At 39.8% G+C, this 13,188-nt stretch overlaps 1 protein-coding gene across 1 annotated transcript; it reads left to right on the forward strand.

Moving 5' to 3' along the window:
- Positions 1-248: 248 nt before the first annotated feature.
- LOC110005228 (myosin heavy chain, fast skeletal muscle-like) lies at positions 249-10,672 on the forward strand. Its single transcript, XM_065956478.1, has 41 exons — positions 249-319; positions 411-449; positions 728-949; positions 1,022-1,165; positions 1,262-1,418; positions 1,511-1,538; positions 1,624-1,720; positions 1,825-1,917; positions 2,010-2,073; positions 2,153-2,251; positions 2,343-2,446; positions 2,566-2,704; positions 2,806-2,924; positions 3,143-3,292; positions 3,394-3,564; positions 3,667-3,967; positions 4,109-4,173; positions 4,267-4,354; positions 4,448-4,565; positions 4,643-4,766; positions 4,909-5,045; positions 5,138-5,393; positions 5,475-5,717; positions 5,796-5,972; positions 6,051-6,196; positions 6,287-6,377; positions 6,463-6,852; positions 6,965-7,091; positions 7,179-7,297; positions 7,381-7,577; positions 7,729-7,912; positions 8,007-8,172; positions 8,289-8,413; positions 8,515-8,823; positions 8,909-9,112; positions 9,206-9,331; positions 9,420-9,590; positions 9,678-9,782; positions 9,878-9,973; positions 10,349-10,480; positions 10,568-10,672. The coding sequence occupies exons 3-41, from the start codon at positions 743-745 to the stop codon at positions 10,583-10,585; spliced, it is 5,787 nt and encodes a 1,928-aa protein (XP_065812550.1). The 5' UTR covers positions 249-319; positions 411-449; positions 728-742; the 3' UTR covers positions 10,586-10,672.
- The last annotated feature ends 2,516 nt before the right edge of the window (positions 10,673-13,188 follow it).

Below are 13,188 nucleotides of genomic sequence, written 5' to 3' on the forward strand. Positions count from 1 at the left end.
TCCTTTTCTAATTGGATTTTAACCCCAGGAAAAAACACAGGCCTATTTCTAAATATATTAATTGACTTCTGTAGAGCATACAAGAGGCTGGAGAGCCTGTAGCTAATCTAAAGTAAAGTAATGATCAAGCAATAATTCAATACTGGCCATACTAATGAAACCTGAAACATTAGACGTATTCTTCCAACAGATGCTTTAAGTGATCTCCTCCATATCACTGACTACATTTAACTTTGGAGGTGTCAGCACTGCCCCACTCAATATAAACAGTTGTTCAGGAACGGGAAGTTCACAGAAGACCTTGGAGTTCCTGCTTGTGGTACATCTATGTTCTGCAATGCTTCAGAAATTGATTCTGTGATGCTGTGATTTTTCATCTCCTCTAACATATGTTAAACTGTTTTGAACAGGATTGGTGAATACTACCTACTGACAGAGAAGGGAGTCAGGTAAGTAATCTATCATTGATGTGTGAGACATATTAGTGATGCATATAATGAAAGCAGTTAGTTATAAAATGACTGTGTTGTAAATTTAAACTGTATCCTAGAATGTATTCTATAAATAAACTTATTCTGAAATTACACAGAAAAACTTTATATAAGGATATGGAAACATGGTTTCAATGTGGATATGATTCATTCTCATGAATATTTTAAGTCCAATTATTGTTTACTAACATGAACTTAAAACTCAGTCTAAGATGTAATTTCAATTATGATATTAGATACAAGCCGCCACCATGAGTACGGACGCAGAGATGGCCATTTATGGCAAGGCTGCCATTTACCTCCGTAAGCCTGAGAAGGAGAGAATCGAGGCTCAAAACAAACCTTTTGATGCCAAGAGTGCCTGCTATGTGACTGATGTGAAGGAGCTGTATGTGAAGGGAACAATCCTTAAGAAGGATGGTGGCAAAGTCACCGTCAAAACCCTGGACACTCAGGAGGTTAGTATCTTTAAATCAGAGTCAAATTGTTCAATATGATGATTGCTCATTGTAACAAGTGTCCTATTGCAGGAGAAAACAGTTAAAGAAGATGACGTCACTCCAATGAACCCTCCCAAGTACGACAAAATTGAGGACATGGCCATGATGACCCATCTCAATGAAGCCTCTGTGCTTTATAACCTCAAAGAGCGTTATGCAGCATGGATGATCTATGTAAGAAAATGTGCCCTAATAAGAAACAAGATGTTGTTTAACATGGATTTACTTGTTTGAAACATTGAGGTAACTGTTGAATCTCTGTGCTTTCAGACCTACTCTGGGTTGTTCTGTGCCACTGTGAACCCCTACAAATGGCTCCCAGTGTATGACCAAGAGGTTGTAAATGCCTACAGAGGCAAGAAGCGTATGGAGGCTCCACCCCACATCTTCTCCGTCTCTGACAACGCTTTTCAGTTCATGGCTACTGGTAAGTCATAATGATACAGATCATTTATCAGTATATGATGTTTCTGATGGAAGAAAACAGAGTTAACTGTTTTTGAATGTCTATATCAACAGATAGGGAGAACCAGTCCGTCTTGATCACGTAAGTTTAAAATGTGTTTAACATATTGCTTATATACTTCAAAAAGTATATCAAACAAGTTCTTAAAAGTATTTTTTATACCTAGTGGAGAATCTGGTGCTGGAAAGACTGTGAACACAAAGCGTGTCATCCAGTACTTTGCAACCATCTCAGTTGGTGGCCCAAAGAGGGACGCATCAAAGGTGGGATAAATTACTATTTTAACTATTGAGCATTCTGCATGTATGCAATATTTTTACATTGGAAAATAAAATATTTTAATATCAACTCTAAACCTTCATTACAGGGTTCCCTTGAGGATCAGATTATTGCAGCTAATCCTCTGCTGGAGGCCTATGGTAACGCCAAAACTGTGAGGAATGACAACTCATCTCGTTTCGTAAGTATGGAGGGATTTCTGCAAATCAGATGTCTTGCTACACATTGTCCATGTTCATTGATGTTAAAAAAAACTGCCTTTGTTCCAAAAAGGGTAAATTCATCAGAATCCATTTCGGCACAACTGGCAAACTGGCTAGTGCTGATATTGAGACGTGTAAGTAACAATACTATTAGAATAGGCAAATAACTAGAATGAAGAATTGGACAGTGTGACTTATGAACATTATTCATAGATCTGCTGGAGAAGTCTAGAGTGACATTCCAGCTTCCTGATGAGAGAGGCTACCATATCTTCTACCAGATGATGACCAACCACAAACCTGAGATTATTGGTAAACACATTGACTTGTTCCTCAATGTTAAACTGCTTTATGCATTTTATACATGACAATGCATTGAACTTCTCACCCTTTTGATCTCCAGAAATGACACTCATCACAAGCAACCCCTACGACTTCCCCATGTGCAGCATGGGTCAGATCACTGTTGCCAGCATTGATGACAAAGTTGAGCTGGAAGCCACTGATGTGAGTGAACTTCACTATAAAATATTTGCATACTGTATGTTTTGTGAATAATTGCAACATTAAAAGTAATCTATCTACAAATTGACAACATCTGGTTTGGACACCTCTTTCAAACATAGAATGCTATTGATATCCTGGGCTTCAGTGGTGAAGAGAAAGTCAGCATCTACAAGATGACTGGTGCTGTGCTCCACCATGGTAGCATGAAGTTCAAACAGAAACAGCGTGAGGAACAGGCTGAGCCTGACGGCACAGAAGGTGAGATCTCAATATTTATAAATGTATTTATTTATCATAGTTCAGGAACAACAAAAATATTACATAGAATATTTAACTGTGAATCACTGCACTTTTGTCAGATGCTGACAAGGTTGCATACTTGCTGGGTCTGAACTCTGCTGACATGCTGAAGGCTCTGTGCTATCCCAGAGTGAAGGTCGGAAATGAGTTTGTGACCAAGGGACAGACTGTACCTCAGGTAAATATAAAACGTAAAGAAATGCAAAAAATTGCACTTCAGTAAAGTAGTAACGACTCTAATATGACAATGAAATGGTAGCGTTTTATTTAAAGCTACTTTTCAGGAGTTGGATTTAGCACTATGTGAAAACCATCTTCAAAGTGGATATATTATGAGAAGAAGTTTACTTGATACCTCACTGACTTTAATCAAACTGTATTTGTGTTTTTATTTAGGTAATGAACTCAGTGACTGCCCTGGCCAAGTCTATCTATGAGAAAATGTTCTTGTGGATGGTAGTCCGTATCAACCAGATGTTGGACACCAAACAGCCAAGGCAGTTCTACATTGGAGTGCTGGATATTGCTGGCTTTGAAATCTTTGATGTGAGCTAAATTTCCAACAGTTCAGTACCTGACTGACTTTTCTTGATAGAAAAACTCTTTTTGTCTGCAAAAACTCATGCTGGTTTTATGTCTCCTTACAGTTCAACACTTTGGAGCAGCTCTGCATCAACTTCACCAATGAGAAACTGCAACAGTTTTTCAACCACCACATGTTTGTCCTGGAGCAGGAGGAGTACAAGAAGGAGGGTATTATCTGGGAGTTCATTGACTTTGGCATGGACTTGGCTGCCTGTATTGAGCTGATTGAGAAGGTAAAGAGTCCATGAAATTGCTCTTAGTTATATTCAATGTACATATGTATGAAATGTATGAAAATGTAAAGATTATAACATATGTCTTTCCCTCTTCTAAAGCCCATGGGTATCTTCTCCATCCTTGAAGAGGAGTGCATGTTCCCCAAGGCAACAGACACATCTTTCAAGAACAAGCTGTATGACCAGCATCTCGGCAAAAACAAAGCATTTGAGAAGCCCAAGCCCGCAAAGGGCAAGGCTGAGGCCCACTTCTCCCTGGTGCACTATGCTGGTACAGTGGACTACAACATCGGTGGCTGGCTGGACAAGAACAAGGATCCACTGAATGAGTCTGTTCTGCAGCTGTACCAAAAGTCCTCAGTTAAACTGCTGGCTGCTCTGTATCCTCCTGTTGTTGAAGGTAAGAAAGCCAAAGATTTATATACAGTATATAATGTATTTTTATGTTCTACAAAATGTACATTATTCAAAAAACTGTAGCATTGGTTTATGTGAATTATATTTTGAGTTAACAAACGTCTCTACTTGAACATATCAACAGAGGTTGGCAAGAAGGGAGGCAAGAAGAAGGGTGGTTCTATGCAGACTGTGTCTTCACAGTTTAGGGTAAGGTTTTACATGGAAGACTTTGATATAAAATCACCTCTCACTCATACTCCAAACTGATATATATTTAAAGACATCACTTTAAATCTACAGGAGAACTTGGGCAAGCTGATGACTAACTTGAGGAGCACTCATCCTCACTTTGTGCGTTGCCTGATTCCCAATGAGTCAAAGACTCCAGGTACATAAAAAAGATCAATTGAATAGAGTGTTTGAGGAATGGTTATATTTTGTTGTTACATGTTTCATAACTACAATGAATGTCTTTTTACAGGTCTGATGGAGAACTTCCTGGTCATCCACCAGCTCAGGTGTAACGGTGTACTGGAGGGTATCAGAATCTGCAGGAAAGGTTTCCCCAGCAGAATCCTCTATGCTGACTTCAAGCAGAGGTATCTATCCACATGGTATATTTCTGATAAAGATTCAAAGGCAACACTCACACTGACAATAAACTCTCTCATAAAAGATACAAGGTGCTGAATGCCAGTGTCATCCCTGAGGGCCAGTTCATTGATAACAAGAAGGCTTCAGAGAAGCTGCTTGGATCAATTGATGTTCCTCATGACGAGTATAAATTTGGACACACCAAGGTAAGATACTACTTTCTAAGGTGTTCTACTACAAGGGATATGATGTTTCATCCATTGTGTGGGTATGTTACATAACTTAAAGATGTCTTTACTGTATATGAGTTTCTGCAACATTCATTTTCATTTTTGTATGATTGTTTAGGTGTTCTTCAAGGCTGGTCTTCTGGGTACTCTTGAGGAGATGAGAGATGAAAAGCTGGCATCTCTGGTCACCATGACTCAGGCTCTCTGCCGTGGTTACGTCATGAGAAAGGAGTTTGTGAAGATGACAGAGAGGAGGCATGTTAAAAAAAAAAAAACTAGTTTTGAATGAGACTCTTTTTTTAAATCACAAAAGAAAATTGTCAGTTACACCTTCTTCTTCTCTGCAGGGAAGCCATTTATTCCATCCAGTACAACATCCGCTCATTCATGAATGTCAAACACTGGCCATGGATGAAAGTGTACTACAAGATCAAGCCTCTGCTCAAGAGCGCTGAAACTGAGAAGGAGCTGCAGCAGATGAAAGAGAACTATGACAAGATGAAGACAGATTTGGCTGCTGCCCTAGCCAAGAAAAAGGAGCTGGAGGAGAAGTTTGTGTCCCTTCTGCAGGAGAAGAATGATCTGCAGCTGCAAGTCGCATCTGTAAGTACACATTGACTGACTGATATGCCGTTTCATAATGTATGTAGATTTGTTAACATCCTTTTTCAAACAAAAAACTAGGAATCAGAGAATCTGTCAGATGCTGAGGAGAGATGTGAGGGTCTTATCAAGAGCAAAATTCAGATGGAGGCCAAATGCAAAGAGATCACTGAGAGGCTGGAGGATGAAGAGGAAATCAATGCTGAGCTCACTGCCAAAAAGAGAAAACTGGAGGATGAATGCTCTGAGCTCAAGAAGGATATTGATGATCTGGAGCTTACCCTGGCCAAAGTGGAGAAGGAGAAACACGCCACTGAGAACAAGGTTTGGATTTAACAATCTCGTACATCAAGTTTAATTTAAACATTACCCTCAATAACAACGTCTTTCTTGTAAATTTAGGTGAAGAACCTGACTGAGGAGATGGCCTCTCAGGATGAGAGCATTGCCAAGCTGACCAAGGAAAAGAAAGCCCTTCAGGAATCTCACCAACAGACTCTTGATGATCTGCAGGCTGAGGAAGACAAGGTCAACACTCTGACCAAGGCCAAGACCAAGCTTGAGCAGCAAGTGGATGATGTAAGTTCACAAGTCCTTAAAATTGGCAAATAACATTGGTGTTGAATCCTGATCATTAAGCCGTATACTATTGTTTAGCTTGAGGGTTCTCTGGAGCAAGAGAAGAAGCTGCGTATGGACCTTGAGAGATCCAAGAGGAAGCTTGAGGGTGATCTGAAACTGGCCCAGGAATCCATAATGGATCTTGAGAATGACAAGCAGCAGTCTGATGAGAAAATTAAAAAGTAACTTTTGTTTATTTTAACAAAAGCATACACAAACGTTACTGTAACAGCATGAACTCTTACTAAGAAATGTATCCATGATTCTCACAGGAAGGACTTTGAAGTCAGCCAGCTCCTTAGCAAGATTGAGGATGAGCAGTCAATGGGTGCTCAGCTTCAGAAGAAGATCAAGGAGCTTCAGGTGAAATATTGAGTTAAATTAAACAGAATACATATTGTTTGTCAAGTGAAAGTTTACTGAAACACACCATATCTACATTCTACAGGCCCGTATTGAAGAACTGGAGGAGGAGATTGAGGCTGAGCGTGCAGCTCGTGCCAAAGTTGAGAAGCAGAGAGCTGACCTCTCCAGGGAACTTGAGGAGATCAGTGAGAGGCTGGAGGAGGCCGGTGGAGCCACTGCTGCCCAGATTGAGATGAACAAGAAACGTGAAGCAGAGTTCCAGAAGCTCCGCCGTGATCTTGAGGAATCCACTCTGCAGCATGAAGCCACTGCTGCTGCTCTTCGCAAGAAGCAGGCTGACAGCGTTGCTGAGCTGGGAGAGCAGATTGACAACCTCCAGCGTGTCAAGCAGAAGCTTGAGAAGGAAAAGAGTGAATTCAAGATGGAGATTGATGACCTCTCCAGCAACATGGAGGCTGTTGCTAAAGCAAAGGTACACAATGCATTTCATGCTACTTTGAAAACCAAGAGAGTTCAGTAAACAAGGTCATTTACGTTTTCGAAAAGAAATGATTACTGACATGATCTCTGTTTCTCATCATCAGGGAAATCTTGAAAAGATGTGCCGTACTCTTGAGGACCAACTTAGTGAACTGAAGACCAAGAATGATGAAAATGTCCGTCAAAACAATGACATGAGTGCACAGAAAGCACGTCTCCTGACAGAAAATGGTATGTTAAAGTAATCGGTGATTGCTCCATAGTTGAATATTTTAAATTGTAACACAAACTAATGTTTCATGATATGTTTCTCTCAAGGTGAGTTTGGCCGTCAAATTGAAGAGAAAGAAGCTCTCGTCTCCCAGCTGACCAGAGGCAAACAGGCCTTCACTCAGCAGATTGAAGAGCTGAAGAGACAGATTGAAGAGGAGGTTAAGGTAAGAAAACTTTCAATTATTACTGAGATCTTTGTATGTGTGATTTATTACATTTTCACACTGACGGCAATTTCTTACATCAGGCCAAGAATGCCCTTGCCCATGGAATGCAATCAGCCCGCCATGACTGTGACCTGCTGAGGGAGCAGTTTGAGGAGGAGCAGGAGGCAAAGGCTGAGCTGCAGCGTGGAATGTCCAAGGCCAATAGTGAAGTGGCTCAGTGGAGAACCAAGTATGAAACTGATGCCATCCAGCGCACTGAGGAGCTTGAGGAATCCAAGTACGTACAGTTTAAAAGTTTACCATTCAACAAAACAGAAAATGAGAACAATTAAATGTATACAAGTAACGCAATACAGGAGAAAAAATCATCAGTGCCAATATCGATTGTTCAAGTTTTCACTGAGACCAATCACACCCTTTTCAAACAGGAAAAAGCTTGCCCAGCGCCTCCAGGAGGCTGAGGAGCAGATTGAGGCTGTCAATTCCAAGTGTGCTTCTCTGGAGAAGACCAAACAGAGGCTCCAGAGTGAGGTGGAGGACCTCATGATTGATGTGGAGAGAGCTAATGGTCTGGCTGCCAACTTGGACAAGAAGCAGAGAAACTTTGACAAGGTAACGTTTCCTTCTGTCAACTGTACTCTGTAATCAAAGACACCCTCATTTGATTCGCCATTGTACTGATAAACAACTATGAATGGCTTTTTAGGTGTTGGCAGAGTGGAAACAGAAGTATGAGGAGGGTCAGGCAGAGCTTGAGGGAGCTCAGAAGGAGGCTCGTTCTCTCAGCACTGAGCTGTTCAAGATGAAGAACTCATATGAGGAAGCTCTGGATCAGCTGGAGACCATGAAGCGTGAAAACAAGAACCTGCAACGTGAGTTCTTACTACATACTACAGAAGCATTGTATTACAGTTTTTATTTCTAACATATTTAATACTTACTAAACATTTAAGGCTTAACAATACAAAACACACGAATCTCTCTGCAGAGGAGATCTCAGATCTCACTGAACAGATTGGTGAGACTGGCAAGAGCATCCATGAGCTGGAGAAGTCCAAGAAGCAGGTGGAGACTGAGAAGTCTGAGATCCAGACAGCTCTTGAAGAGGCTGAGGTACAATTGTTCAGGGAAAATCCTCTGAAAAACAATTTAAATCATGGACAAATGTATTTTAAAGAATGAAGATTTATACATTAATTCTTTACTTTCATTAGGGAACTTTGGAACATGAAGAGTCCAAAATCCTGCGTGTCCAGCTTGAGCTCAACCAGATTAAGGGTGAGGTAGACAGGAAGCTGGCTGAGAAGGATGAGGAGATGGAGCAGATCAAGAGGAATAGCCAGAGGGTGATTGACTCCATGCAGAGCAATCTGGACTCTGAGGTCAGGAGCAGGAATGATGCCCTGAGAATCAAGAAGAAGATGGAGGGAGACCTGAATGAGATGGAGATTCAGCTGAGCCACGCCAATCGCCAGGCTGCTGAGTCCCAGAAGCAGCTGAGGAATGTTCAGGCACAGTTGAAGGTATTGTAGTCCACAGATTTTGTGCAGAGATTGTCAGTTCACTTAATCTCTGGCATTCAAGGGAATATTTTCAATTTTTCACTAGGATGCACAACTGCACCTTGATGATGCTGTCAGAGCTCAGGAAGACCTCAAGGAACAGGCTGCTATGGTAGATCGCAGGAACGGTCTCATGGTTGCTGAAATTGAGGAACTTAGAGCTGCTCTGGAACAGACTGAGAGAAGCCGCAAAACTGCTGAGCAGGAGCTGGTGGACGCAAGTGAGCGTGTTGGACTTCTGCATTCTCAGGTGATTTTGGATTAATATATGTACTGATTAATTTTTTCCACAAATTTACAAATCAGTCTTTTTATCGAATGAAACTATTCCCTATTCTTTTAGAATACAAGCCTTATGAACACCAAGAAGAAGCTTGAGTCTGAGCTGGTCCAAGTCCAGAGTGAAGTCGATGACACAGTTCAGGAAGCAAGGAATGCAGAGGAGAAGGCCAAGAAGGCCATCACTGATGTAGGTTTTAAAAGAAATGCTTTTTTACTCCTGCTTAATGTGTCTTAATAAAGTAATTCTTATCAACATTAAATGCTGTCTCCTACAGGCTGCTATGATGGCTGAGGAGCTGAAGAAGGAGCAGGATACCAGTGCTCACCTGGAGAGGATGAAAAAGAACCTTGAGGTTGCTGTCAAGGATCTGCAGCACCGCCTGGACGAGGCTGAGAATCTGGCCATGAAGGGTGGCAAGAAGCAGCTCCAGAAACTTGAGTCTAGGGTGAGAAAATCCTGTTTATAATTCTTACAACAGGGTCAAGATTTTGAAAAATCTATATTTAAATTTAATGTTTGCTTTTTTCTGAAGGTTCGTGAGCTGGAGTCAGAGGTTGAGGCTGAGCAGAGACGTGGAGCTGATGCTGTTAAGGGTGTGCGCAAATATGAGAGGAGAGTAAAAGAGCTGACCTACCAGGTACAGTCAATTAGACATTTGGCATCAAATCATTATCACCTATCTATTGTGTAAAACATTTAAAAAATTTAAATATATCCAATCTTTTTTCATAGACTGAAGAGGACAAGAAAAATGTTACCAGGCTGCAGGATCTGGTTGACAAGTTGCAGCTCAAGGTGAAGGCCTACAAGAGGCAGGCTGAGGAATCGGTAAGAGAGTTATTCATATTCATAATTAATATAGAGATAAAATGACAGAAGTCTTTCAAACTAATTTAGCTTTTTGTACAGATTATATTATTTATGTATAAGTACAAGAAATGTAGATGAATGCAACATCTATCACACTAAGCCATCATGGCACAAATATTGTACACACAAGTTATATACATAAGAAGGTCACTATCATGCACCAAAAGTCTATCATATTAAAATCAGTAATCCTCTGAGTAAAATATTAAATAATTGTCACTAAAAGATGAACTTACTCTAGTTAACCAAATAATTATATATATATATAAAAAGACCTTTAATATAAAATTGTAAAATGTTCAATACCTTTAAACCTTGTAAATGGTTTTCCAGGAGGAGCAGGCCAATGTTCATCTGTCCAAGTGCAGGAAGGTCCAGCATGAGCTGGAGGAGGCTGAGGAGCGTGCTGACATTGCAGAGACCCAGGTTAACAAGCTGAGAGCTAAGAGCCGTGACTCTGGCAAGGTAAATCAAACTTGTATTGAAAATTTGAAATTTGAAATTTCATTGTATGAAATGAACATGCCTCAACACTTTTGTTTTTGTCTTCAGGGAAAAGAGGCCGAGTAAAGTTCCCTGGCTGATCATCTACTGTACATCACATCGTATAATATGATGTGAAACATGAAAATAAAATACACAAGCACTGGAAAACTGCTTTCTGTCTGATCCTTTTCTTCTTATTGCTTCCCCTGATAAAAAAAAGTGTAAAGACTGGTAATATGTGCTGTCCAGAAATCAAATACAAATGAGAAATAATCATCTAGACAGCCTTATCAACAAATCAGAGTGATTGGATTTGATAATACTTTCAGGGGTGCAAACTCATCAGGGATGAAAAAGGTGACATGGATCCAAACCTTCTAGGGGGATCTGGGGGCATGCTCCCCTGGGAAGATTTTTTTTAAATATCAGCTTTAAAATGTGAATTTACAGACGATTTTAGCATTCAGACTAAAGAAGCAAACAATAAGAAAAACACAATTGCTTGTCCATATCTATGTTCTGTTTTAACTTTTTGATAAAGCTTCAGTGAAACATGAAGAACACATGCTCCTAACCTTGAGTGAGGGTTGAGAATGAATTTGCAGAACAGGGCTTACCATGTTCCACTAAGGGCTGATGTGAAGGACAGTCACTATGCAGGTAGCTCTCAGAGTCTGAGAGAGCATAATAATACAGTCATCAAGTATGACAATATTTTATCTTCTATCATTAAATATGTAACATTATCAATATATTAACCTGATGTTTAGCTCCTGCTGATTTTCATTACGTTTATATTCCCTCTCTTATTACATGTGTTGACCAGCTGTCACTTGAATGTTGCCTGAGATAATAATGAACCAGAAAGCTGTATGAAGTTACCTTCAGCTAGCACACATTCCTCTCATCATCTTTACCTATGGCTACTAAACAGTAAATATGATCAGACAGGATGCTTAACAGAAATCTTTCCACAGTGTTTTCACGAAGAAATAACGTTATGTAAATGAGCCATGTGCTGCACATTGAGACTCATTGAGTCAGGTTTCATGCTTCTGGTCGGCGCGACGATATTGCGCAATCGCGAGAGGAGGGTCTGCGGAGGGTCTGAGGACCCAGCTGTGCACCTCCAAGATTCTGTCCCTCATTTATTTCTTCAATGTCTGGTACTCTAACAAACATAAAGTCCTGCATATTAATCCTTTACTTTGAAGGCATTTTATGTAGATGTTCTCTATCTAATGAGCCTCAGTCTATCATTGAATTAGATTGTATATGGCCTTATGTAGATCAAACATCTGACGCAGGTTTAGAATGAAATAAACCTTCAGAGAAGGAATTATAATAAAAACGTACATCAAATGTACCATAATAAAATATTCTCTGATCTTCCAATGTTTTTTGTAATTTTTTTTTTTTCACTGACTTTATGGGTTTCCTACCTAATTGATATTGTATTATGTTTGTAATCAAGTTCGTTTTTGTTCAGAGTTCTGGGCTCAAACTGAAAACAACAGTTATAAATTAAAAAAACGTGTTACAAACTAATTTGTTAGTTCTAATCAAAAAACTCTACAATACATTGACAATGTTTTTGTAAAACATTATTTGGTATCTATGAGTAAGAGAAACATTTCCAGATAACTTTCAGTTTTAGTTTAGGTTTCATAAAAAAAGTCTTTACCATAGTCCTGCTCAAAACTTAAGTCTAGGTTTTCCTGATGAGGTAGTGATTCATAGTTTATTTTTGGTCACCACTAAAGTGTAGCATGTCCTTGTAGAGCTTATATGCTGCACATGATTGGTGTTTGAATTCAAATTTTCCATTTACAGAGATAACTGATTGTCTTTTCATGATGACAAACTATTAAGAAACTTCCTAAGTGATCAGTTTAAAAGGCATGATCTATACCAGGTATACTTTCTAAAGAAACAAAGTGTCTCTTAATATTTGTCACATTGGATCAACATTTTAACTAACTAAATATAGCAGCCTAACTTCTAAATATCTTAGTCGTATGGTAATTTTCGGGTTGTCATACATTTACAACTTGCTCTTAAAGAACATATGGAGACTGAACACTTGAGCAATGCAACCCAGACATGGATTTTACAGCTGGAATAGAAGTGCTGACAGTTTTGGCTCAGTAGCGATTTATAAAAAGAGCTCTTGAGAGTATCAAGAAAAATAAAATGATATTATCACTTAAAAAATGTGCATACATTTCTATCATATTTAGGGATGTCAAAGACATGCTGAACCTACTCTGCCTTCACTGCTCAGTGAACTGTCCATTATTGCCCTACAGGGATCAGGAACGGGCATTACAGGCAACTGAAGCATTATCACATGGATCGTGATGTGAGAAAACATCATTAACGCTCCCGGCAGCGGGTTAGCTCAAAGTTAGCTGACCTCGTAGCTGCCGTCCAAAACACGACACGCTCTGACTTCAGAAATGTTTAAGATGATGTTTCGCTTGTCCAAAGCCCAAGATGATTAAAATATACGGGCTGTTGCAGTGACTCGTGTTCAAAGTGACGGCTAAAAGTGCTCTAACTCCCCTCAGTGTTATTGAAAATCACCCCCAAAGTGTAATACCGCTAAAGCGCAGTCAAATCGATGATAAACGCATTGTATTTCCGGAAGTTTCTTCACAATAAAAGTCCTCCTACGTTAAGTGTAT

Source organism: Labrus bergylta, chromosome 7, assembly GCF_963930695.1.
Source record: "Labrus bergylta chromosome 7, fLabBer1.1, whole genome shotgun sequence".
NCBI lineage: Eukaryota > Metazoa > Chordata > Actinopteri > Labriformes > Labridae > Labrus > Labrus bergylta.

What these genes read in the sequence shown, in the direction of transcription:
- LOC110005228 (XM_065956478.1), top strand. Translation starts at nt 743, where the DNA reads ATGAGTACGGACGCAGAGATGGCCATTTATGGCAAGGCTGCCATTTAC. An exon ending in ATGCAGCATGGATGATCTAT is followed by an intron (nt 1,166 to 1,261) that starts GTAAGAAAATGT and finishes CTGTGCTTTCAG; the next exon opens with ACCTACTCTGGGTTGTTCTG. An exon ending in TGCAGCTGCAAGTCGCATCT is followed by an intron (nt 5,394 to 5,474) that starts GTAAGTACACAT and finishes ACAAAAAACTAG; the next exon opens with GAATCAGAGAATCTGTCAGA.